General features: G+C 39.7%; 1 protein-coding gene and 1 pseudogene across 1 annotated transcript; both read left to right on the top strand.

Moving 5' to 3' along the window:
* The first annotated feature begins 4,123 nt into the window (after window positions 1–4,123).
* Window positions 4,124–4,863, top strand: TAS2R60 (taste 2 receptor member 60). The gene is given in 4 exon segments (XM_059656075.1): window positions 4,124–4,289; window positions 4,292–4,341; window positions 4,343–4,730; window positions 4,733–4,863. Coding segments are annotated over 4 exon segments (735 nt in total).
* Window positions 4,864–17,678: 12,815 nt separating this feature from the next.
* On the top strand, window positions 17,679–18,340 carry LOC132211468 (large ribosomal subunit protein uL6-like; annotated as a pseudogene).
* The last annotated feature ends 9,302 nt before the right edge of the window (window positions 18,341–27,642 follow it).

Genomic DNA, 27,642 nt, shown 5'->3' on the forward strand with positions numbered 1-27,642 from the left:
CATAGGATTCAGTGTTCTTAGTCCTGCTATATTTTTGACCATTACTTTTATTTTCCAAATATTTTTCTCTCTCATTTTCTTTGTTATTGTGGATTGATGCCTTGAAGAGTTTTGAGGAGAGAGTGAAAAAAGATGCATTGATTCAATCTGTCTTTTTTCCTTCTTTTGATGATTTTTGATCTAGGACAGCAGTTAAAAAAATTTTTTTTGGTTTATTTTTGTTTTTGCAGTGGAGTCCTGTCTGTAAGTGAAATGTTATGCAGAAGCTCAGTATATAAAGTACCTTATATGTAATCAAACCTGCTCTGTCTGAAGAGGGGATGATTTGTAAACTGCTGATTAAGAAGTTGGACATGATTTATCCCTCCAGTGGATATTAGATATTTGAGTGAAGATTATGGCATTATGGAAGGAACATTGATTTATTCCATTTGAGATTTAGTTCATTGCTTCTAATTGCTCAAATGGTACAAGACAGAAAGGAAAAACTGTTCTAAAACTTTTTGAATGGAAATAAAATTGGATTCTAAACTTCCTTGCAGTCTAACTTTAAAATGCTATTTTTTATTTGAAAAGAAAGTACATAAACCTACCTGAGTATTGAACAATATTTAACTGTGCTTTCACATTTTGATAATTGAGAATGTTGGAAACTCTCAGATTCACTTTCCAAAAACTAAAATTCTGTTTTATACTGGATTGCTAGTTGATCCAATATTTTATCCAAAATTATTTACCTGAGTATTTGACTGAAAGGAGGTCTGTAAGACCAGAAAAAAATATTTTACATGAAAATAAATTTGTGCATGATTTTATTTATATTTAGGCACAGTCTAGACATTAAAAACGTTGTTTCCTTCTTCCTCTACTTTTTTTCTGGCAGACGATCAGTTACCTGATGAAACCATGAAAACAGGTAGAAATAGCAGTCGCCTCTTATCTACAGGTGATACATTCCAAGACCTCGAGTAGATGCCTAAAACCATGGGTAGTACCAAACCCTGTGTATACTATGATTTTTTTGTATACATAGCATATCCCTATTTCTAGCATCACTACTCTTACACTTTGTGGTCATTTGAACACAAGCACTGTGCTATTGTGACAATTGATCTGATACCCAGAGAGCTACTAAGTGACTATGGGCAGGTACTAGAGATGCTGGACAAAGGGATAGTTCATGTCCAAGGCGGGATGGAGAGAACAGCATAAGATTTCATCATGCTGCTCAAATGGCCTGCAGTTTAAAACTTATGAATTTTATTTTTGGAATTTTCCATTTAATATTTTAAGATCACCATTGACTATGGGTAATGAACTGCACAAAAGCGAAACTGAGGATAAGGGGGTACTAAGTATTCACACACTGCATGCCGCTCTAAAGTCCAGTAAAGAATGGGCACCAAGATTTATAAAAGCTGTCAAATGACATATATATTTTAACATGTTTGTAAGATGACAAAATTGATTTTTAAATGTAATAAGAAAAAATAAAACAAAAACTCATAAACGGAAATAAAAAAGATCCTTTACTAGTATAAGAACCAAGTGTAAGTAGGTCTTTTCAGAATCATCCACTTGGAATCTTTCACACATAGACGTCTCACTTGTGGAATCTTGAGTGAGACCATTTGTATAGTGGTCTTCGGGGAGGACTGTGACTCCAGGATTTTTGACATCTGAAGAGGGGACTCCCCTCTCCACCCACACCCTGTGTTCTCTCCTCTCTCTCTTCCCTTTTGCTCTTCCATTTTTAATGTTTACAGACATTCCTGCCTTTTACAATGTACCTTAGCTGGGTCTTTCCTCATGGCTCCCTGAGCTGGGTTGGCTGATGTGAACCAGGATCACTTTGTGTGGTTGGGGTGGAGACAAAATGTTACGTGTGAAATCACTTCATAAATGGCAAGGTGTTCTAACAGGTTGGTTGTTATTATCTTAAGCATTGTTATAGGATGTGGCTCACCCTACATAATGCAGTCTCTCCCTGTGGGCTTGTTCTGAGCTCTGTTCTGAGTTCCTCTTGTCATACCACTCACTCTTGCTTCCATGACTCTTACTATGATGTCCATTGGAGATCTGATGGCCCTGTTTCCTTGTTCCTTCTTTTCATTATGACTTGTTTACTTTTCTCATTTCCTCAGAGCCTTTTAGGAAAGGATTAATTTTGGTTTGCTAAGCACATTGAAGTTAAGTTGTTAATAACTAACAGACTTGATGGTAACATGTCAGGGAAATATACATTTTAACTGGAGACTCCTGAACTCCAATATGGCACCTGCCAGTGACATTTTAGGCAGTGTGAGAGGTCATTGGAGGAAAAAAGCGAGTTTTTCGTAGTGCTTTCAAGATTTATGCATACGGATGACTCCACCCATTCAGAAGGTGGGCTTTAATATAATGTATTAAGGCTACTGAATAAAATATTAACCCAGGACATGAAGGGTCAGGGAAAGTTTGTGGTTAGGAAACAAGAATAAAAGCATCTTTCAAGGAAAAGTTAGGAAAGAAATAGTAAGGTAAGAAATGAAGAACAAAATATGGGTATTTTCAGTCACCCCTGGAACCTCTGTTTTGTTCACATTTTCTTGTGTCTGGCTCAAAAAAGACCAGGCAAATACAAGTTATGCAAATAGAGTTATGGTGTCATTGAGCTGGGAGTGATTTGCTTGCCAAGGGAAATCACAGGGATTCTCTTTTCAAATCCTAGAGAACTGGGGGTATTTGCTGGTACCTAAGCTTTTGCATGAATCCAAGGAGATGACTTTCTAGGTCTCTGGTCTCAAGAGAGTGGCTTGGCCAGAGAGGCTGGTTTTCAATGTGGATGTGTCCCAGAACTCTCAGGTAGAAGCTGAGTCTGAGCAGAATCTTCCTGGAGAAGATGCCCTCCTCACTCTCATTGATCTCCATGGTTATCTTCTTCCTGAGTCGTTCGTTGGCTGCAGTGCTGCAGAATGGCTTCATGGTCACTATGCTTGGTAGGGAGTGAGTGCGATGCCAGACACTGCCCGCAGGTGACATGATTGTGGCCTGCCTGGTTGCCTCCAGTTCTGCCTACATGGGATGGCCCTCCTACCAGACATTGAATAACAGCTCACATTAATAAGTGTAATGCAAGTAAACCTATTTTTCTTGTTCTTCAAAAGTGAAATATTTCCTGTTGCGCACACCAAACAAGTCAGTACAAGACTAAAGACGTGGCAATTGGCTGCTAAAATATTTGCTGCTACTATTAGCGGAGAGAAATAGTGCGCCTGCACATAAGGTGCGTAAGGAAAATAAATGCAACATGATTATAATAATCAGTCATTAGCGAATGTTGTAGTTCATTATTAATAATTATGTATAACAGGATATTGTAAAAATTAAGTTATGAAATTTATATTAAAATGTTTTTTATATACCGTTGTATTGGCTGGGCCACAAAAATATTTGTTGTGGGCCATATGCGGCTCTTGGGCCGCAAGTTTGACATGCTTGCTGTAGGTCAGTAGTTCTCAACCTTCCTAATTCCGCGACCCTTTAATACAGTTCCTCATGTTGTGGTGACCCCCAATTTCATTGTTACAAATTGAACATAATTAAAGCATAGTGATTAATCACAAAAACAATATGTAATTATATATGTGTTTTCTGATCGTCTTAGGCGGCTCCTGTGAAGTTCAACCCCCAAAGGGGTTGCGACCCACAGGTTGAGAACCGCTGCTGTAGGGGCTGCATCCTGTGGATTTCCTCACCAGCTGCCTGCAGATATATGGTCATGTCTTAGGTGTCAGCTTTAAGAAGTATCAATTGCTGTGTAAGAAATGTTGCTAGTAAATGCAAGGGCCTGATATATTATCCACACCAATGTTGATACAGGTAGACAACAGGCAGAGAAAGAGTAGGCAAATAGGGCAAGCAGGAGGACCTTCGAAACTGAGCCTTAACAATATTTGCGTCTGTTTTGGGAAGAAGAACCTCTTTATCCTCTTCGGATTGCTCACATCCTCTATTCTTTCCTCTGCATTTGGTGCTGCTGGAGGGACAACCATCATCCAGGACCTTTCAGAGTAACCCTATAGGAATAGACCTTGAAGTCTTGGCACCCACCTTTTCCACAGGAGAGCTGAATAGGGGTGGCATGGTTTCAGGACTTCCGGTGATGGATAAGAGAGCCATCACCTTGGATATCATTTTATTCATTTTGTGCCTGATAGCTATGGTGAAGAATGGCTTAATTACTGCAGAACTAGGCATGCAGTGGTTGCTGTGGAGAATATTGTCACCTTAAGATAAATTATTGATCAGCCTGGAGCCTCTTGGTTCTGTCTGTAATGGGTGTTGATCAGTGAGAGAATTTGTGGTTTTTCTGTATCCAAAGTCCTTCCTGTACAATCCTGTACTCCAGCTCCTCGCCTTTCACTGGGACTTCTTGAATGATGCTACCTTATGGTTTTCCTACTGGCACAGTGTTTTCTATCATGTGAAAATTGCAATCCTCACTCACCCTGTCTTCCTCTGCCTAAAGCAGAAGGTGTTTGGGTTGGGTTGCTCAGCTCTGGGGTTCTTCAGCTTGAATGCCGTCTTATTTTTCATAAGCAATGAAAGCATATATAGGAATTATTGAAGGAGAGGTCTGCAATCTTGGAATGCCACTGGAAATACTATCAGGAGACTATTTGAGAAATTCTACTTCTTCCCTCTAAAAATTATTACTTGAGCAGTCCCTACCATTGTCTTCTTCACTGGCATGTTTTGCTCATCACATCTTTGGGAAGACATGACAAAAAGACCTTCCTATATATCTTGGGCTCTCATGCACACATCAAGGCTCTCACTGGTGCTCAACACTGCATGTATTTTCCCATCTCAGGAATTTAAATGGAAGGTGGTGATTTGTCCACAGTGGTCCACCCCATCATTCTACTGGTGAGCAACCCTGGCTGAGAGCTGGAGAGGGGATGCTCCTTAAGGTGTGGGGCATCTTGAGTTGAAAACCCTAGAGACGCTAATGCAGAAGGCATGGGGACACTGCCTTTTAGTCTCTTTGCCACATTTAATGCTCTTTTCCTCTTTGCCACATTTCATGATGAGGAGAATAACTTTAATGACTAGGATTTCAAGGTGAGATTGTAGGTCCTGAAATAGGGACTGGCACCAGTGATTTACACACTGAGCAAGCATGTAGCTAATACAGCTATGTTCCCTATGGGACTTTTACTTTCCTTGTGATGTAGCGCTTGGTGTTTAAAATTATCCTTCTGACAAACCAGATGCAAGGATCCTGACACAGCATGCAATTTTTATCTGTTGTCAGACTAGAGAAGATTTTGGAACCTCAGTTGTCCTTTGGCTCCATACTTCAAACCACCTTTCTTTTTATCACTTAACTGTCTTCCAACCATCTCGTTCAGTGAAGTTCTTTGTCCTCCTGTGCAAGAACTCCTGATGTCTGCATTCTCCCAGAGCAAGGCGGGGGTGGGGTGGGGAGGAGGACTTTATGTTTATGTGTGGCAGTGAGTGTTACCTGGGATTGTATATTTGCAGATAACCTTCTGAGTTCCTTCTGAATGCGAGGGCTTTATTATTTATATACTAGAGGCCAGGTGCATGAAAATTCGCGCACTTGTGTGTGTGTGTGTGTGTGTGGGGGGGGGGGTGTCCCTCAGCCCAGCCTACACCCTCTTCCAGTCTAGGACTTCTTGGGGGATGTCCACCTGCCAATTTAGGCCTGTTCCCCGGGGGGATCGGACCTAAGCTGGCAGTCAGACATCCCCCTGGCAGCCTGGGAGCCCTTAACGGAGGCGGGAGAGGCTTGTGGCTGAGCGGAGCTCCCCTTGTGGAAGAGCACTGACCACCAGGGGGCAGCTCCTGCATTGAGCATCTGCCCCCTGGTGGTCAGTGCGCATCATAGCGACCGGTCCTTACCCTTTTATTATTAGTATATAGGATTGTTTATGTTCTCCATAATAGTCCAATCTGTTAGTCGGTTTCCTAAATGTTAAGGTCCATGACCCAGATGTGATTTCTTTTATGTTGACTTTGGGACCTACTGAAATGACATGGATAGTTTCCTCTACATCTATCTGATCCTTCAGATTTAAGAAGGAAAAACGTCCTGGCATGTTTTGGTGAAAAATGTAGCCTGCTTTTCTGCTTGTCACATATCTTCTCAAACTTTCCTTAAGCTCAGTTACCTCATGAACCATTCAAACAAAAATCCCTAAACTTCCCTCTTTTGATTCCTCTCCTTGTTCTTGTGATGCTGACTGGGCTCTTCCCCACCTGCTATACTTTTGTGTCTTTGTGTTTCCCTCTTCTCCTGCCCTTGGTTCTTTCCTTAGCCAGTCCTCTTTTTTTCTTTGAGGTTAATCTGCTCCTGTTCCTTGGTGTTTACATTTACCCACCTAGCTTCAGTTATGAGCTTCACATAAATAACTACCAAAGCCTTGACTTTCCTCAACACACTAAACCTAGATTTTCTTCCTGTTGCTCCAACTCAGCAGGTGCATAACATCTGTCCTCCTCCCCCCTCTCCTCTTTCTTTCTCCCCACCAGCTCTTCCACTGCTCAGTCGAATGTATTTTTTTCTATTATTTTTAAAAAAATGTTTTAATTTTTTTTGAGAGAGAGAGAGAAGAAGAGAGAAGAAGAAGAAGAAGAAGAAGAAGAAGAAGAAGAAGAAGAAGAAGAAGAAGAAAAAGAGAGAGAGAGAGAGAGAGAGAGAGAGAGAGAGAGAGAGAGAGAGATACTGAGATTCAATGTGAGAGAGAAACATCAATTGGTTGCCTCCTGCACGGGGGTCAAACCAAAAACTTGTGCTTGTGCCCTGACTGGGACTCTAACCAGCAACCTTTTGGTGTACGTCCAACCAACTGAGCCACACCAGCCAGGGCTATTCTTGATATGCAGTGAGTCAGGCTTATAACCTCTGAGTTAGTTTTTACTCCCCACTCTCTGAGCCCTTTTACCTAATCAGGAACTTGTTTTCAATTTCAACCTTTGCTAAGTCTCTGTTACCTGTCCCTTTCTTCCCATTTCTGTGGATCCTATTTTAGATCAGAGTGTCCTCCTCTCTCACCTGGCTACTTAAATCTCTTCTTCACCACTTGCTTCATGATACTCTCCCCTCCATATACCCCATCAAAACTACCATTACCAGATTAATCTCCTGAAGGCATGACTGAGCATTTCTTCTTCTTTTTTTTTTTTTATTGATTTCAGAGAAAGGAAGGGACAGGGAAAAAGAGAGAGAAACATCAACAATGAAAGAGAACATCAATCAGCTGCCTCCTGCATGCCCCTTACTGGGGATTGGATTAAGCCTGCAACCGGGCATGTGCTTTGACTAGGAATCGGACCGTGACCTCCTAGTTTATGGGTTGACAATCACTGAACCACATTGGCCAGGTTATGACTGAGCATTCCACCCACAGCCTCCTCACTTCTCAGTGCTTATCAAATAAAGTACAGGCCCTAAACTTGGCATTCAAGGACCTTCAACATATGCCAGTAATTGTGTCTTTCACTGCTTCCATTCTAGTAGAACCCTATTTTGTAACAAAATTTGGATTATTATTATTCTAGACATATCTGGAGTTTTGTCCCTGACATGTTGAAGTGTGCTCTTACCCTGTTTCATATTTCCCCCCTATTTAACTTTTAGAGGTAATTTAAAGGGCTCTTCTTCAGGGCACTTTACTGGATACCCCTCCCCATAAACTTTAATGTCTCCCACCTTTGAGGACGTATACATGGGTATTGCTCAGGTGTGACATGAATTCTGCCTGTGGAATGACCTGTGCACTGGTTTTATTCTCCCCAGTAGATTTTAAAGCTCCTGAAGGCATGGGCTGCCTCCTAGTCTTTCATGTGCCCCTGGAAGCACTTACAAATACTTGCTACATTGAACAGAATGGTTCTATTGCACCTGGAACCCAGCTGTAAACACATGTCATTTTGTCTGTATATTTTTCTACCTACTACATTTTAATGCTTATGTTTGATTTGTATTCCCCTCACAGTCTGGCTGGCTTATTTTTTGGAGGTCAAACTTATATTTTTGTTTCTCTCTGCTTTATGTATAATGTAGAAATAATAAATGGGTAAGTGAGAGTAAAATTTGCCTGATTTTGCTATGCCTGGACTTTTGTTCTTTCTTGAGCTTTTACATGTTGCTAAGCAACTATGAACCACAAGCTTTTAGTTCCTTCATGTGGGAATCTAAGTGAAGCCTGGTTTTTTCCTCTTTGTTACTAACCCCGGCTCCTCTCGGCTCCTTCCACTCTTCACATCATTAGCCTAGGACAGTGGTCTGCAAACTCATTAGTCAACAGAGCCAAATATCAACAGTACAAGGATTGAAATTTCTTTTGAGAGCCAAATATTTTAAACTTAAACTATATAGGTAGGTACATTGTTATTAACTTAATTAGGGTACTCCTAAGCTGGCCTTTGCTAAAAATGTCCTCAATCTGATTGAGGTACATTCGCTGAGGTCGACCCCTTCCAACTCTCCCATCCACACTCGTCTTATATACTTGTTTCGTCTATCTCCTTTCGTTCATCCCCTCTGTATGTCCAAACCATCTCAACATACCTTTATGAATCCTCGACACTACATCTTCTTTCCACAATGTTCCCTAAAATTAACTTAATAAACTTTACTTGAAGTTTTAAGTCTTAGTTAAACTATAGGTACGTTGAATAAAACTTGATATCATACTTAATAACGATATTATTTATTGATAAAATTAAATTCCTTACAATTTACCTTACAATATCCATAAAATTAAATCATGACAATGACTGACAAACACTAATGCGAACAATGGCCTTGGAAAGTTTGGGTAAGTCAGGTTTGTATGTTGTTGTTTTTAATTTTAGGCACGATTCCAGGTTCTCATCAATAAGACGACTTCTCAATTTACTCTTGATAAGGTTCATGCTTGAAAATGTTCGCATAAATATGTAGACCCCAATAAGGAAAGAACAGCAAACGCTAGTTTTTTCAGTTGATTATATGAGTCAGGAATACTATTCCAGGTGTTAAAAATCAACATATCTTCCTTCTCCAGGTCTTTCAAAGCAGACCACTTGTGCTGTGAACTAAGTTCACATTTGCTTTTCTCCGATATTTCTATATCAGCACAAAGATGTTCAAATTCCGAGCTCCACAGTTCTTTGTTTTTTAAATCCAGCAATTGCATTTCAAAGTTGCCAATGTCAATATTAAAGGGAGAAAAATTTAATTCTGTTACAGTAGTATTGAGAGGTTTTTTAACAAAGGCTAACGTTGCTTTGCTGTTTCTGAATTCCTGAAACCTGTTGAGAAAAGCTTCCCTCATATTTAAAAGTGTTGTTTTGAAATAGCAAATGTCAATATCAGAATTATTTTCTTGGCGATGTTTCAACAGGCTTGGAGAGTGAATCAAAGTTTCTCTTTCAAAACCTTGAGCAAAAAGAGATAATTTGTTTTCAAATGAAATAACTTCTTCTAACATCAAAAAAACTGTGTTTCCTTTCCCCTGTAATTTACGATTAAGCTGATTTTTTAAAAATAATATATATTTTATTGACCTACCACAGAGAGGAAGGGAGAGGGACAGAGAGCCAGAAACATCGACGAGAGAGAAACATCGACCAGCTGCCTCCTGCACACCTCCCACTGGGGATGTGCCCACAACCTAGGCACATGCCCCTGTCCGGAATCGAACCTTGGACCCCCCAGTCCGCAGGCTGACACCATCCACTGAGCCAAACCAGTCAGGGCACGATTAAGCTGATTTAAATGAGATGTAATGTCTACCATGAAATAAAATTTTTGGATCCACTCATTGTTCGTTAGTTCTGGATAGTGAACACCCTTCTCAAGGAGAAATGCTTTAATTTCTGTTAATAAGGAAGCGAAACGTTTCAAAACGTTTCCTCTTGATAACCAACGTACCTTTTTGTGCAGCAGAAGATCTGCGTAATCACTTTCCATTTCAACTAAAAATTCTTTAAATTGGCGATGATTAAGAGCTTTAGCTATAATGGAGTTGATAATCTTAATCACCAATTCCATAACTTTGCAACTTTCTTCTGGAAATGTCTGCGCACAAAGCGCTTCTTGATGAATGATGCAATGGTAAGTAAGTATCTCGTGATTAATTTTTTCTTTCAAAATAGCAACAAACCCGTTTGTTACGCCGGTCATACTTTTCGACCCATCTGTTGAAAATGAGACAATTTTATCGAGTGGAATATGATGTTTTCAATGCACTCAATTACAGCATTTGCTATATCCTCTCCACGTGTTTGACCTTTGAGTGGCAATAATCCTAAAAGTTCTTTAGGACCTGCAGATGAAATAAATCGTACAAAAAGTGAAACTTGTGCTGTATCATTTATGTCACAAGACTCGTCAACTGCTATTGATAAAGCTGAAACCAATTTAAGATCTTCGACTTGCTGGTTGGTTATATTAGACGACATTTTGACTGTTCTATCTTTCACTGTTTTAGCAGACAATGGTAAATCTTTAATTTTTTTTTAGAATATCTGCTTTGTTCTTAAAATCCCGAAATAGCTCTACGGATGCATTTATAAAACAACTTTTTATGTATTCACCGTCTGTATATGGTTTTCCTCTCTTAGCAATCTCTTGACTAACCACAAAACTTGCAATGTAAACATTGTTGGAAGATTGCATCCAGTAATTAAATACAGAACTTGATTTTTCTTGACTCTTCTGAAGTTCCTCAACTGCTTTCTTCCTTGCATCACTGACAGGATATTTAGTACTAAATGACATGTGTTTAGTTGTAAATCAAATCTCAAAATTTGATTTCTTGTTATGTGCCAATTTTTCCTGACAAATAAGATGGGTCGGAAGGCCATTTAAGTTTTGAATAAACGGAGAACCAAGATGGCGGCATAGGTTAACGCCGGAGTTTGCTGCTTTGAACAACTACTTCAAAAGTGAAACTAAAACACGGAACGGACATCACCCAGAACCATAGGAACGCTGGCTGAGTGGAAGTCCTACAACTAGGAGGAAAGAGAAACGCATACGGACACTCAGAGGAGGCGCAGGGCTGAAGTCAAATTCTGAGGTGCGGAGTGCGCAGAGCGGGCTGGCGGCGGAGGGCGCGATTGTTGTTTTCAATCGGGAGGGAGTCGCAGACTCTGAGCTCCAGATACAGGCCAGTCTTTAGGGACCCAGGCTCAAACGGGAGAAGCGGACTGTCGGGCTTCGGTCAGAGCGAGTGCAGCTTTCTCTCCGAGCTTTGCAGCGGGTGCTGGGACTCAGAGAGGCAGAGCCCCTGGGGACAGGACTGAGAGCCGCCATAACTGCTCTCTCCGGCCCACCCTGTTGATCCTGTGCGACCCGCCCTACCCAAGCCCTGCACAGAGGCATTTGCCGGATAGCCTCAGGCAAAGGCTAGATTAGCACCTCCCTAGAGGACAGAAGTTCTCTCACTGCTGACACAGCTGATTCTCATAGCCACTTGGCCTGGAGGTCAAGCCCTCCCTGGAATTAGCTACAACAATCAAGATTTATCTATAAGACTTCGAACAAAGACCACTAGGGGGTGCACCAAAGAAGCATAACAAAATGCGGAGACAAAGAAACAGGACAAAATTGTCAATGGAAGAAATAGAGTTCAGAACCACACTTTTAAGGTCTCTCAAGAACTGTTTAGAAGCTGCCGATAAACTTAATGAGATCTACACGAAAACTAATAAGACCCTCGATCTTATATTGGGAAACCAACTAGAAATTAAGCACACACGGACTGAAATAACGAATATTATACAGACGCCCGACAGCAGACCAGAGGAGCGCAAGAATCAAGTCAATGATTTGAAATGCGAGGAAGCAAAAAACATCCAACCGGAAAAGCAAAATGAAAAAAGAATCCAAAAATGCGAGGATAGTGTAAGGAGCCTCTGGGACAGCTTCAAGCGTACCAACATCAGAATTATAGGGGTGCCAGAAGAAGAGAGAGACCAAGATATTGAAAACCTATTTGAAGAAATAATGACAGAAAACTTCCCCCACCTGGTGAAAGAAATAGACTTACAGGTCCGAGAAGCGCGGAGAACCCCAAACAAAAGGAATCCAAAGAGGACCACACCAAGACACATCATAATTAAAATGCCAAGAGCAAAAGATAAAGAGAGAATCTTAAAAACAGCAAGAGAAAGAAACTCAGTTACCTACAAGGGAATACCCATACGACTGTCAGCTGATTTCTCAACAGAAACTTTGCAGGCCAGAAGGGAGTGGCAAGAAATATTCAAAGTGATGAATACCAAGAACCTACAACCAAGATTACTTTATCCAGCAAAGCTATCATTCAGAATTGAAGGTCAGATAAAGAGCTTCACAGATAAGGAAAAGCTAAAGGAGTTCATCACCACCAAACCAGGATTATATGAAATGCTGAAAGGTATCCTTTAAGAAGAGGAAGAGGAAGAAAAAGGTAAAGATACAAATTATGAACAACAAATATGCATCTATCAACAAGTGAATCTAAGAATCAAGTGAATAAATAATCTGATGAACAGAATGAACTGTTGATTATAATAGAATCAGGGACATAGAAAGGGAATGGACTGACTATTCTTGGGGGGGAAAGGGGTGTGGGAGATGTGGGAAGAGACTGGACAAAAATCGTGGACCTATGGATGAGGACAGTGGGTGGGGAGTGAGGGCGGAGGGTGGGGCGGGAACTGGGAGGAGGGGAGTTATGGGGGGGGGGGGAAGGAACAAATGTAATAATCTGAACAATAAAGATTTAATTAAAAAAAAAAAGTTTTGAATAAACGCGAGTCTCGGTCCATTCAACTTTACATTCACGGTTTTCGTCTTCCGTTTTTCTTTGCTTCTTCTTTGTAGCCATGTCAAACAGGGCACCTAAAAAAATGTTTCATTTTATAATAATAAAGCCACCAACACAAAATAATTACAATTCTTAAATTGATGACAAAAATACCTGTAGGATTTGCAGCGGGTTGGAAAAGTACAGGTAACTTTATGCTTCGAGTAGCTACTTTTGTCACCTGCCCGCGATTTGCAGATGCCACTAGCACTAACCACTGCACAATGAGACTGCTGACTGACTGGCTCACTCAACTCGTGCATGAATCGCGCGCACCTCACCCGCACTGCGTAGCGCCTCCCTGCTTAGCGTCTCCTGTCGCCTGACCGACCAACACCCCCCCACTTCTTCTAACGCCACTTCTTCAAAATAGACTCGCCCAGGCCAAAAACCGACTTCCGCGCACGGGCCACAAAGTTTCAATCGCACTGTACGTGCGTGCCCGCACATATATTATAGAAGAGCCACACTCAAGGGGCCAAAGAGCCGCATGTGGCTTGCAAGCCGTGGTTTGTCGACCACTGGCCTAGGAGAACAGAACTTCTGCCATACTCTGAATGACTTCCCCACATGTCCCCTTGGAGCTTGTATGCATGAAAAAATAAAAGAGAAGCAGGTTTTGTTGTATTTTAAAAATACATAGTAATGAAACCATAAAAATACTAGAGGAATCCACAGGCAGCAAAAATCTCATATGCTGAAGCAATTTCTTCACCAATACCGCTCCTAGGGCAACGGAAACTAAAGAGAAAATAAACAAATGGGACTACATCAAAATAAAAAGCGTTTGCACAGCAAAAGAAACCATCAACAAAACAGCAAGAAAGCCCACTGCATGGGAGAATGTATTTGCAAATGTTATCACTGATAAAGGTTTAATCTCCAACATTTATAGGGAACTCATACAACTTAATAAAAGGAAGATAAATGATCCAATAAAAAAATGGGCAACGGACCTAAATAGATACTTTTCGAAAGAAGACAGAAGGAAGGCCAAGAGACAGATGAAAAAATGCTCAAAGTCACTAATTATCCAAGAGATGCAAATCAAAACAACAATGAGGTACCATCTCACACCTGTCAGAATGGCTATGATCAACAAATCAACAAACGACAAGTGCTGGCGAGGATGTGGAGAAAAAGGAACCCTCGTGCACTGCTGGTGGGAATGCAGACTGGTGCAGCCACTGTGGAGAACAGTATGGAGTTTCCTCAAAAAACTAAAAATGGAACTCCCATGTGGCCAAGTAATCCCACTTCTAGGAATATATCCCAAGAAACTAGAAACACCAATCAGAAAGGTTATATGCACCCTTATGTTCATAGCAGCACAATTCACCATAGCTAAGATTTGGAAACAGCCTAAATGCCCATCAGCAGATGAGTGGATTAGAAAACTATGGTACATCTACACAATGAAATACTACGCTGCTATAAAAAAGAAGGAACTCTTACTATTTGCAGCAGCATGGATGGAACTGGAGAGCATTATGCTAAGTGAAATAAGCCAGGCAATGAAAGAAAAATACCACATGATCTCACTCATTTATGGAAAATAAAGAACATTATAACTTGATGAACAAAAAGGTAGGTACAGAGGCAGTAAAGCATCGAACAGACTGTCAAATTACAGCGGGAAGGCCGGGGAGTGTTGGGGAGGGAGGTAAAGAGATCAACCGAAGGACTTGTATGCATGCATATAAGCACAACCAATGGACACAATACACTGTGGGGGGTGGGGGTGGGGCAGTGGGATGAGGGCATGTGACAGGGGTTAGGGGAGGATGGGGGAAGGTCAATGGGGAAAAAAAGGGAGATATATGTACTAATATGTGTAATACTTTAAACAATAAAAAATAAAATAAATAAAAATACATAGTAACTTATTATTGTTAATTTTTATCTATAGTCTAATTTCATCATGCTTTATGATGGTATTAATAATAACATTTGTGAATGCCTATTTTTTGTGAGGCATGGCTAAACTATTTATTTACTTAAATACTTTCTATACTTAATACTTAAAACAATACTGCAAAGTGGAAACTGAGGCTTAGAGGAGTCTACCGAGATCTCATAGCTAGGGAATGATAGAACTGGGATACGTTAGTGCTATAGTATTTAGTGTGGTATTGATGTGGGAGTAAATAAGTATATATTGGTGCTGCCATTGGAAAAATAAAGTTAGAACCAACATTTTTAAAAATACATGTATATTTTTGATTTCAGAGAGGCAGGGAGAGGGAGAGATTGAAACATCAATGATGAGAGAGAATCATTGATTGGATGCCTCCTGCATGCCCCCCACTGGGGATCGAGCCCACAACCTGGGCATGGGCCCTTGACTGAAATCAAACTTGGGACCCTTCAGTCTGAAGGCCTGTAATCTATCCACTGAGCCAAACCAGCTAGGGCCAAAGCCAACATTTTATCATAAATTCCAGAGAGATAAAGTCTAAAGACAGCTGATATTTAAGTTAAATGTTATTTAATTTTTAAAAGCCCTTCCTTTTTGATAAATCAATTTCCCCTTCAATTTTATTCTATAACTAGAAGCCCAGTGCATGAATTTGTGCATCTTGAAAGGAACTGTGGGCTGTGAAGCTGCAGTAGGCACAGGGGCGGGTCTCAGCCCATCCTCTGCACCCCTGTTAGGCCACTCCCACTTGGCCCCAGGTCCCCTGTCTGCTGGCAGCCCCACTCCTGCTGCCGCCACTCCTACGTGCTGATGGCTCTGGCCCCGCTTGAACCGGCTGATGGTGCAGAGCGATTGGGGCCAGCGCCGTCAGTGGGTGCGAGCGGCAGCTGCTGCCCCGATCTCCCCTCAGGAGCAAGGGGAGGTGAAGAAGCCCTCAGGGGCTACCAGGGCCGGCAGCCTTGGCTCGCACCCGCTGATGGTGACGAGTGATCAGGACCGCCACCAGGCACCAGCAGCGTGTGCAAGTGGCAGCTCCGGTGCTGGCTGCCGGTGTGAGTGGGGCCGGTGCTGGCAGTGGGTGTGAGTAGGGCCGGCCGCAGGTGCGAGCGCTGAGCGGGACTGTGGCGTGCGGGAGCAAAGAATTTTCAGTAACCACCAAAGGATCGCCCTGATGACAGCGACCGGTGCCCCGCCTTGGTCTGGTGCCCCTGCTCACCTGCTCCACCATCCCACTGCAGCTAATGCCCACAATGTACCACACATGCCCCCCTGGTTGTCAGTGCCCGTCATAGAGACTGGTTGTTCAATTGTTCCGGTTGTTCTGCTGTTTGGTCTACTTGTATATTAGCCTTTTATTATATAGGATATACTGCCTTTAAGTTTTACAGGAATGTTGACTGCTTTTACCCCATCTTTTAGTATGTAATTGTAAAGTATGTACATACTCTTCAGCTCCTACAAACCAGAGAAGCCCTGTTTTCTTAGGCCTTCTTTTTTTTTTTTTTTTAAATATATTTTATTGAGTTTTTACAGAGAGGAAGGGAGAGAGATAGAGAGTTGGAAACATCGATGAGAGAGAAACATCGATCAGCTGCCTCCTGCACATCTCCCACTGGGGATATGCCCGCAACCCAGGTACATGCCCTTGACCGGAATCGAACCTGGGACCCTTCAGTCCGCAGGCCGACGCTCTATCCACTGAGCCAAACCGGTTTCGGCTTCTTAGGCCTTCTTAAGCATGACTTGAAATATCAGCTCATAATGGAAATAATTGGCTAATTTGACTACAAAAAGCTTAAACTGATTTTTATAATTAAAAGATACTGTAAATGTAGGAATCACTGAAGTCCTCTTCAATTTTAAAGTGCAAGTAACAGACTCAGAAAATATTTACAAACTTTATTAATAGATAAAAGTTAGTATCTTTAATATACAAAGAGCTTCCTCAAGTCAATAAGAAAAATACAGCAAACTAATAGACTGGTGGTAATATGAGAAAAATAGATAATAGATTAGATATCACCAAGTAAAATGTGAAAAGGCACTTATCAACCCTGTTGATTATGGAAGTACACATTAAAAAACAATGACTTTTGCTATAAGCACAACTGCATAAATCCCCTTCTTTCCATGGATATTACGCAAAAGCAACAAGAAAGTTGGAAAGGACTCTAAAAACTCCATTTTCAGTGAAGGTAAGAGATAGATAATCCACAAATTTCAGATGATGTGAAATCACTGCCAATCACAGATGAGATCAGGTAGAATCCAAAGAGAAAATGAAAGAAGTAGTATGGAGAGGAGTCAGGGGCACAAAGCTAAAATTCCAGTGAAATATACTTTCTGCAGAAAAAAAGTCTCACTCTGAAATGCAAAAGAGCCTCTGGTATGCATGTATTACAGTTACTGTTGCTGTATTACAGATTATCCTAACAGTGGCTTAAAACAACCTTTACTATTAACTTATTGCCAACTTTCCCCCCTCTCTTAACTTATAAAAATAAAACTAACATATTCTAAGGTTATTATAGAAATTGAAAGAAGCCAAAAAAAGTGATGAAGGTAGACAAGTTCTATCATACCTCAAAATTTAAAAAGTGTGTATGACTATACCCCAGTAGAATAGACAGTCCAGAAAGTGAATACCTATAATATGGGAATTTGGTGTAAATTCAGTATAGGTAAAAGTAATATTTCAAATCAGAAAAAATAAACCCTTTAATAACTGGTATTGGGATCACAGGATGGCCACCTGAAAAAACAAATGAAGGTGCTGCCATACTTCAAACTCTATACCAGTATAAAGTCCAAATCAAATACAGTATTTTAAAGTTAAAAAAGAAAAAGTACAATTACTGGAAAAAAATGGGAGGATGAGGATTCTCTTAAAACCTTGGGGTGTAGCTCTTTGCCGCATCTACTGCGAGGATGAAGACCATTCTCAGCAATCGGACTGTGGACAGCCCAGAAAATGTGGACATCACTCTGAAGAGATGCACTGTTATTGTGAAGGGCCCCAGAGGCACCCTGTGGAGGGACTTGAACCACATCAATGTAGAGCTCAGTCTCCTTGGAAGAAAAAGAAGAGGCTCTGGGTTGACAAATGGTGGGGAAATAGAAAGGAACTGGCTACAGTTCGCACTATCTGCAGTCATGTACAGAACATGAGCAAGGGTGTTACACTGGGCTTCCGTTACAAGAGGAGGTCTATGTATGCTCACTTCCCCATCAATGTCATTATTAAGGAGAATGGTTCTCTTGTTGAAATTAGAAATTTCTTGGGCGAAAAATACATCCGCAGAGTTCGGATGAGGTCAGGCATTGCTTGTTCAGTATCTCAAGCCCAGAAAGATGAGTTGATTCTTGAAAGAAATGACATTGAACTTGTATCAAATTCAGCAAGCCACAACAGTTAAAAACAGGATATCAGAAAATTTTTGGATGGTATCTATGTTTCTGAAAAAGGAATAGTTCAGCAGGCTGATGAAAAAATCTCAGTTGTCCAGCTATGGAAACATCAAGATGCCAAATGATTTGTCACAGTTGTTTGTGAAACTATAAAAATGTACAATAAAAGCCTTGTATTGAAATAAAACAAAAACAAAAAACAAAAACCTTGGGGTGTAGAAAATCTTTAAACTCAGAAAAGATTAATCAATGAAAGTAAAAAAATTCTGCATAATAAAAATTCATAAGAAACTTACAAAAGATGTAATAAGCTGAGAAAATATCTTCATAATGAAAGTTTAATCTCTATCAAGAGCTTTTAGAAATGATAGGAAAAAGAGCAACCACCCAAAAGTAGAAGAGGAAGAGCAAATAATGCAAATATATAATTCACAGAAAAGGAAATGTAAATGGTCCTTAAACATGCGAAAGACAATCAACCTAATTTATAATAAGAAAAATGAAAATTAAAACCATACTGAGATGCCATTTTTAACTATCCATTTGGCAAAGCTATTTAAAAAAATATATATTTTTATTGATTTCAGAGAGGAAGAGAGAGAGAGAGAGAGAGAGATAGAAACATCAATGATGAGAATCATTGATTGGTTGCCTCCTGCACACCTCACACTGGGGATCGAGCCCACAACCTGGGCACGTGCCTTGACCAGGAATCGAATTGTGACTTCCTGGTGCGTAGGTCGACACTCAGCCACTGAGCCACGCCGGTCAGGCCCATTTGCCAAAACTTCTAAACTTTGATAACACTTTGCCAGATTATTGGGGAAATATTTCTAATGGGAGTATACAATAATACAGTCTCTATGAAAGGCAATTTGACAGTACCCATCAAATTTACTAATGTATGCACCCTTTGATCCAGCAGTCCTCCTCTAGGATTTTGTGTATCAGACCTACTCACGGGTCACAGTTTGTGTCGTGTCCTCTTGGGTCTGCTGGGACTTGAGTCTGGTTATAGGTGTAGAAGCAATGAGAGGAGGTGGGTGGGTCATTAGTAGGATCAGCAGTGCCTTACAATGAGTCTGTTACAGGCTCTGTAGGGAAGGGATGACCAACTTCCTCAGATAAGGGAGGAAGAGTTGTCTCTATTGGTAAAGATTTGACATAATTTAGGTTTTTAGCAATCTACATTCCAGATCTCCCACAGTATCAAACTGAATCTAGATTAATCCCCAAACCACTTCTCCCTCTCTCTTTCTCTCTCTCTCTTTGGTCTAGCTTCTTTTCTACAGGTTCCTCCTAAAAGCAGTTCCTTAAAAATTCACTTGCAGTAAGAACCTCCATCACAGGCTCCATTTCTAGAGAACTTGATCTAAGTGGTCAGTCTTCAGACTGTATTTCTCTGATTTACACTTGTATATCCCTTCTTGAAACATCCACATGGATGTCTAAGAGGCATTTCAAATTTGTATCCAAAACTGAACTCCTGATAGTTTTCTACTCTAACATGCTTCTCTCACTGTTCTTCCTGTTTCAGTGTGACAACTCTATTCTTCCAGTTGCTCAGGACAAAACTTTTTACATCCCACATTCAATCACTCAGCAACTTGGTGCTAAATCATTTGTAGATAACCTGCTTCTTTTGGGTGGCAGTTTGTACGTAGCAGGCAATTCCTTCACTGCAATCTATTGAAAGTCAACCTTTGACATGAGGGTTTGAAAAAATGAGGGTTAGACTTATTAACTCTACTTTCAAAATGAACCTGTAATTCTCCCAGTCATTACCACCACCATTGCTACTACGTACTCTGGTGCCCGCTACTATTAGCTCTGGCTTGGATTGTTGCAGTGGCCTCCTAACTGGTTTTTCAGCTTCCACTCTCATTTGCCTTTGTTCTATTTTCAACACGTTAGCTAGCAGGATCCTTTAAAAATGTGTCATATCATGTCACATCTCTGTCATAATTCTCCATTGCTTTTCAACCTAGGTAAAAGCCTCAGTTTCCATAATGAACAACGCCCTCTATGATTTTGTCCTTCATCCCATATCTCTGAAGTCGTCTCCTGCTATTCCATCCTTCTTTCACATGTTCCTGCCAGTTTGGCTTCCTCGAGCCTTTGCATTTGGTGGTCTCTCTGGTTGGAATGGTCTTTCTCAGATATTGGCATGGTTCACTCCCTCACTTCTTTCAGGTGTTGTCATTGCCAGTCTAAATTGCAGTTCTTCATATTGCTATTCTCTGCCCTGGTTTTCTTCTTAGCACCATCATGCTCTATTTTACTTATTTATATTTTGTATCATTTGTTCCCCTCACTCTAATATAAACTTAAAGAGTTCAGGGATTTGTGTCTGTTTTGTTTCCTACTGGCAAGTGGAAGAGAACTCAATAAATATTTGTTGAGTGCATGAATGCATTATTTTATTTATAATTAACTAGATTATTAATCCAAAATTCATTGTATACATACCTGTAGAAGTAACTATGGCTGCTAGAAGCTGAATCATGAATTAACAGTCTCATAAATTCAAACACTCCAGAGATGTGGGCTGGTTCACTTATATAACAACCAGCTTTCATAGTTTCTACAGTTGTGATTAGACAGAAGGAATTGCTGCCATTTATTTTACATTTATCAGGAATTTATTGAACATATAGACATGGAAGTCTAAGTACATGTCTTCCTGCCAAGTGCAGTGGGGATATAAAAGTAGCATCTAAACATTCAAGAAATCTGGCATGTAATGTACATAAACCAGTTAGAGGAATAGAAAACAGTGATGAGTAGACGTGACCATGAATCAAGTATAATCATTCATCGTTGACTTTGGTACTGAGATAATTCTAAAATGGAAATTAGACACAGTTGTCTAGCATTAGCTATGTATAATGTTTGGCTGTAAATTTGATATATCTCACATTTGTGATACTGGGAATTTCCACCTATCTTTCACAACACTCTGCTTGCTTCACAAATCTGTTTCAACATTTCTTAATGTTACCAATGGCCTCCTTTTCTGAATTCCTGTAGATTTTTGGCCTGTATCTATGGCCACTCTTGAGTAATTCATATAAGTGAAGGGGGATAATCTTGAGATCTAAAAAAGTCACAAGAACAAAGGCTTGCATGGGAGGAGACTTGTGAGGGGAACTGAACCTTCAAAATCAGGTCAGAATTGTGAAGCAGGGAGAGCGCCAGGAAGTGGCTTCTGGTGGCTGCTCTTGGGGTTGATTCGGTCACAGGATTATAATGAACCCAAGTTCAAATTGTTTGGATGGTTGGCCTTGGTAACAGATAACAGCTTTTTAAACTAGGCTTTAGCAGTGGGCAGCCAAATGCATTTTGAACTTTAGTAAGCTGAGCTAACTGACATGTCTTTTAACTATAAATAATTCTTGTCCTGCACTATAGCTATGGAAACCCAAGGCTGGGATGGCAGAGAACTATGGCTTATAGCAATTTTTTTGAGGACTTTTGTTTTCTTTCAGCAAAATTACACTTTTTTAAATCAAGAGGTTGAATAAACTAAGATACAGTGTTTACATAATACTATTTATTCTCTATTTTGCTGAAGGTGATTTTTTAAAACGTGAAATTACTCCATTGTCATCAGATTATTATCTCTCAAGTGCAGAATTTGTGGAACATGGATTTCTGCCTCCAGGGGGCACTATCATTTTCATAAAATAAGGAATTAGACTTGATTTTTGATGTTGGTGGCTTCTTACCCTATGGAGAGAGAGACTCTTTGGGAGCACTGTCATTTGAGTGAACACCAAAAGTAGAATCCATTCAATCTAGTAGAGATCAGATTTAAGGTGACTCTTGTCTTTATTGCTGGAAAGTTTCAAATGGAGGAGGACGATAGCTGGCCCAAAGATTTAGAATTAGGAAGCATTTAGAGTCTAACTCCTCTGTATTGTAATAGAGAAATCTATTATGAAGTTGGGTGAAAGCTGAATTTCTCAAGTTAAAGCCAATGACTGTATTATGTGAGTAAAAAATATTATATTTTACTTTATATATGTCTGACATTTTTTGTTACATGTATTATTGTTGTTGAGTTTTTACTAGTTTGTCATTTTTGGGAAAAATCAGCATCAACCTTTAGTATCAAGACCAGATTTATCAGGGCTTCAACCAGTAAGAATGCAAGCATCTTTGTATGCACAAAGGCTTGTTTTCTCTCAGCATTTCTGAACTAGACACAAACGTTCCTGCTTCTGTTATCATAGTATTTATGTAAAATCTTGCTAACTCAGTCCCCTCAAATAGCCAAATATTGAAAGCATCTGTAGCAAAATATGTCAGTAATGCAGTTTGTAGAAGGGTGACACGTAGAAATTATTTTAAAAAGGAAAAGCATCCAAGCTCATTCATTCAACAAATATTTGTTGAGCACCCTTTATGTGGGAGGTATGGGGGCTGAAAAGACACTGTCTTTGCTCTGTAAAATAACAACATTTCTGCCCTAACCGGTTTGGCTCAGTGGATAGAGCATCGGCCTGCGGACAGAAGGGTCCCGGATTCGATTCTAGTCAAGGGCATGTACCTTGGTTGCGGGCACATCTCCAGTAGGGAGTGTGCAGGAGGCAGCTGATCGATGTTTCTCTCTCATCGATGTTTCTAACTCTCTATCCCTCTCCCTTCCTCTCTGTAAAAAATCAATAAAATATATTAAAAAAATAACATTTCTAGTAGACTAAGAACGATGTCTGAAATTGAAGCATGTTATTAAAAGATTAAGACTTCATACTGTGTCAAGAAAATATTCTTTGAGATGATTTTTTTAATTGTGGTAAAACACATATAACATAAAATTACATTTTTAACCGTGTTTAATTGTATACTCCTGTGGCATTAAGTACATTCCCATTGGTATGTAGCCATAACCACCATCCATCTCCAGAATGTTTTAATCCTCCCTAAGACTGCATTAAACAACGCATTTCCCCTGCCTCTCCCAGCCCCTGGCAACCATCAATCCACTACCTGTCTCTGAATTTGACTATTCTAGGTACCTCCCGTAAGGAGAGCCATACAATATTTGTCCTTTTGTGACTGACTTAATTCACTTAGTATAATGTCTTCATATTTCATCTATGTTGTAGCATATGTCAAAATTGTCTTCTTTATTAAGGCTAAATAATACTCCATTGTATGTATATGCCATATATTGTCCATCCATTTATTTGTTGGTGGATACTGGGTTGCTTCCACCTTTTGGCTATTCAACAGTTACTTTGTGGAACAACGTTTCAGAACTCTGGAGTCTCCCCAGAGGGGAGCCATGTTGCTTTGTTGCAGTGACAGGCACAGGCACCCACAAGCCCTGCTTCTCTCTGGATTGGAACATGCCAGAAGGAAGGACTTTAACATCATAGAGATCTGGGCAGTCAGTCCTTGTCCTAGATCAGTAGCATACCCACTGGGGTAAAACTAAATTAAACTTTGAGATGTTTTCCTTTGCTTCACTATGCTGTTTAGACACATTTCTTTGCTTAGTTTAAACTTTGGATTCCAACTTCTGTTTAGGTTCTTCTGTCTTGTAGAGACATCTGGAAAGGGAATTGGTTTCCCAAGAAGGACTCAGCTGGTCCTCCTGTGGTTGCTGTCTTGGACTCTCTTTGACTTGCAATACTGGCAAATTTTGGGTCTGTTACTTGCATTTGAAAGCATCACACTTTATAGACCAACATGGTTTCCATCCTAGTTTTTCCTGGCCAGCCCAGTCCTGCAGCAAACATTAATCCAACCTTGGAAGTGAAATTGCTAAGGCCTCAAGAAGATTCTTTTCTTTTGCTTTGACCATTGGTTTTATAACTTTAATGTTCTTTTTTGCTTTGACTTGAAATTTGTGGTTGGTTTCCATGGACTTAGGAAATCCTGTCAGATCCTGGGTATTTAGAATGGGCTAGCCAAGAGTCCTAATGACAGCTAGTAGTCTTCTAATGACTAATAAGGAGGACCCAATACTATAACTAACTAACGAACTAACTAAGCTAACTAATACAAACACTAATAACTACTTTGATGCACTGCACTTGTATTCTGTAGATACTCCCCCCTTCCTCATACAGCAGTAGAGATTTGGGTAGTAGAGAATATTAGATTTTCTATTTTGGTCATGACCATGGAAATTAAAGGGCTTCAAGGCAGGAAACTGGTAATAATGAGAAGAACTAAACCAAATGACATAAAGGCTCTTGGAAAGTATGATACAGACTTGGGAGAATCAGTTACCCTTACAGGGTCTCAGTTTTCTTGTTTGTAGGATGGGAGTGGAGGTTGAAATCCTCAGGTTTTGACGATATGGTAGTGCTAGTATTGATGGCAGTGGTATGGGTTTGTAGGGAGGAGTGGACAGAGAGATGTGCTGAAAATTTCAGTTGGACCAATTAGTTAAATGCTCACTATTTATATAGAAGATTTGCAGGAAAGCAGTGATAAGTTAGTCTTTGGAAGATTAATATACAACTTGAATTACTGGTTCTCTCCTGCTCTTCTTCACCCTACCTTTCCCTGCCCCATGCCAGATAAATTAATTCTTCCTAGCCTCAAATCACAGAATCTTACTGGTTAATGTTGGAGATGAGGTATTTATTCTCCCTTAAGTATATCAAAATGGTTTATTGGTTTTATAACTTTAATGTTCTTTTTTGATAATACATGATTATTTCAGGAAACTTGGAAATATAGAGTATTATAAAGAAGTTTATCTTTTTTTTTTTTTAAAGGAAACCTTATTTATTTATTGTTAATCCTCACCTAAGGATATTTTTCCATTGATTTTTAGAAAGAGTGGAAGAGAGAGGAAAAGACAGAGAGAAACATCGATGTGAGAGAAATTCATTGATTGGTTGCCTCCTGCAATCAAGGTATGTGTTCTTGACCGGAATTGAACCTGGGATCCTTTGGTCCACAGGCTGAAGCTCTATCCACTGAGCAAACCGGATAGGGCTATAAAGAAGCTTAATCACTCAAACTTTCATTGTCTAAAGATGATCACCATTAACAATCATTATTCTTTCCAGACATTTTTTATCACATAAAATTGTATTTATATATGTGCATGCACAAAAATAATGCTGACATTTCAGAGATATACACAATTTTTATAAAATTAGGAGAATAAATTTATATTTTTTCCATGTATTATGAATATTTATCTTTTCTGCAGTAATAAACATTAGGAAGCCTTTCAAATACTATTGAAAGAGACTTTGAGAAATATATAAGTGAAAAAGAATGAAAAATATGAAATGATGAAAAATGAGTGAAATAACTCTTAATTTCACATATGAAATCTTCATTTGTTTCCACAGATGGCAGTTTTGTAGATCACCTAAATATTCTGTGGACAGTATGGCATAAAACATGAAAAGAATATATAGAGCTTGGAGAAAAAATATTTGATTCAATAAATTTGCTGAATAAGTAGGATTTTATTATAAAATCTTCACAGTAATTTTAAATGGAACCAGGATGCAATAAAATTGGTGATATTGTTTCAGAATTATTCCACCACAGTGGTGCTCTCCCCTCCCAACACCCAGCAGGACAGTCTGGAAAGGGACAGATTCTGAACAGTTTATTGTAGGCAATGCTTTTATCTTGGCTCATTGTTTTACAATCTACATTGTAATGACTGTCTTCTTAAATATTCCATTTCCTCTCTTCAATGAGGGAATCATGTGCCAATATCACCCAAATTCTCAGCCACTGTTATTCTGCATTTTTATATTATGTTCCAGGGAACATATTTTCATGTATATTGACTTTACTATTTTTTTAACCACTATAGACAAATGATATATTAGCTAAGACTGTCCCAGAGGCTATATTTTCTGACACTCTGCCACTTTGGGAATATTTATTATGACTCTTTTATTTTGCATCAAAAGTGTCAGTGGTTCTCTTTCTCTCTCTCTCTCTCTCTCATCGAATAATCATATTTATTTACCCTTGTTTCCATTCATCCTGTCATGGAAATACATGTTTGAACACTATTATAGTAAACACACGCCCTAACCAGTTTGGCTCAGTAGATAGAGCATCGGCCTGCGGACTGAAGGGTCCTGGGTTCGATTCCGGTCAAGGGCATGTACCTGGGTTGTGGGCACATCCCCAGTGGGAGGTGTGCTGGAGGCAGTGGATCGATGTTTCTCTCTCATCGATGTTTCTAACTCTCTATCCCTCTCCCTTCCTCTCTGTAAAAAATCAATAAAATATATTAAAAAAATAAACACACATCATATTATATTCTACATTTTCAGTTAAGATATTCATACTTTCTTATTGATTTCAGTCTTTTTTTAGCTTTATTAAAGTATAATTGACAAATGTAATTGTAATATATATAAAGTATACAATGTGATGATTTGGCATATGTATCTATTGTGAAAGGATTCCCACACTCAAGTTAACACACCCATTACCTTTGGTGAGAGCACAAGTTCTATTCTCTTAGCAAATTTAATTGTATAATATAGTGTTATCAACTAGAGTCATGATACATATTAGATCCTCTGATCTTATTAATCTTATAACTGAAAGTTTGTATTCTTTTCCAACCTCTCCCCATTTGAACCATCCACTAGCCTCTGGCAACTACCATTCAAGTTCCTGTTTTTTATGAATTTGACTTTTTTTTCTTGTTCTATATGTAAGTGATATCTTACATATTTGTCTTCCTCTGTCTAGCTTATTTCACTTGTATAATGCTGTCCAGTTTCCTCCATCTTGTGGCAAATGGCAGGATTTCTTTTTTTAAAGGCTGAATAATATTCCTTTGTGTATATATACCACATTTCTTTATTCACTCACCCATCAATAAATACTTAAGTTGTTTCCATACCCTGGCTATTGTCAGTAGCCTACAATGAACATGGGAGTTCAGATATCTTTTCAAGATTATGATTTCACTTCCTTTGGATGGATTTTTACCCAGAAGTAGAATTGCTGGATCATAGGTAGTCCTGTTTTTAAATTCCTGAGGAACTTACATATTGTTTTCCAAATGGCTATACCAAGTCCCACCAACAGTATACAAGGGTTTCCTTTTCTCCACATCTTCAGCAATACTTGTTATCTCTTGTCTCTTTGATAATAGCCATTATAATATGTGTGAGGTGATATCTCATTGTGATTTTGATTTGCATTTCCCTGATGATTAGTGATATTGAGCACTTTTTCATATACCTGTTGGCCATTTGTATGTCTTCTTTGGAGAAATGTGTATTCAGGTCTTCTGGCCATTTAAAATGGGATTATTTGTGTGTCTCCTCCTCCTCCCCCTCCCTCCCTCTCTCCCTCCCTCCCTCCCCCAAACCCCTTTCCCTCCCTTCCCTCCCTCTCCCCTCCCCATCCCGCTTCCCCACCCCTCCCCCTTCTCCTTCTTGCTACTGAGTTGTGTCAATTCTTTGAATATTTTGGGTATTAACCCCTTATGGAATATTTTTCCCC

The sequence above is a fragment of the Myotis daubentonii genome, chromosome 10 (assembly GCF_963259705.1).
Source record: "Myotis daubentonii chromosome 10, mMyoDau2.1, whole genome shotgun sequence".
NCBI lineage: Eukaryota > Metazoa > Chordata > Mammalia > Chiroptera > Vespertilionidae > Myotis > Myotis daubentonii.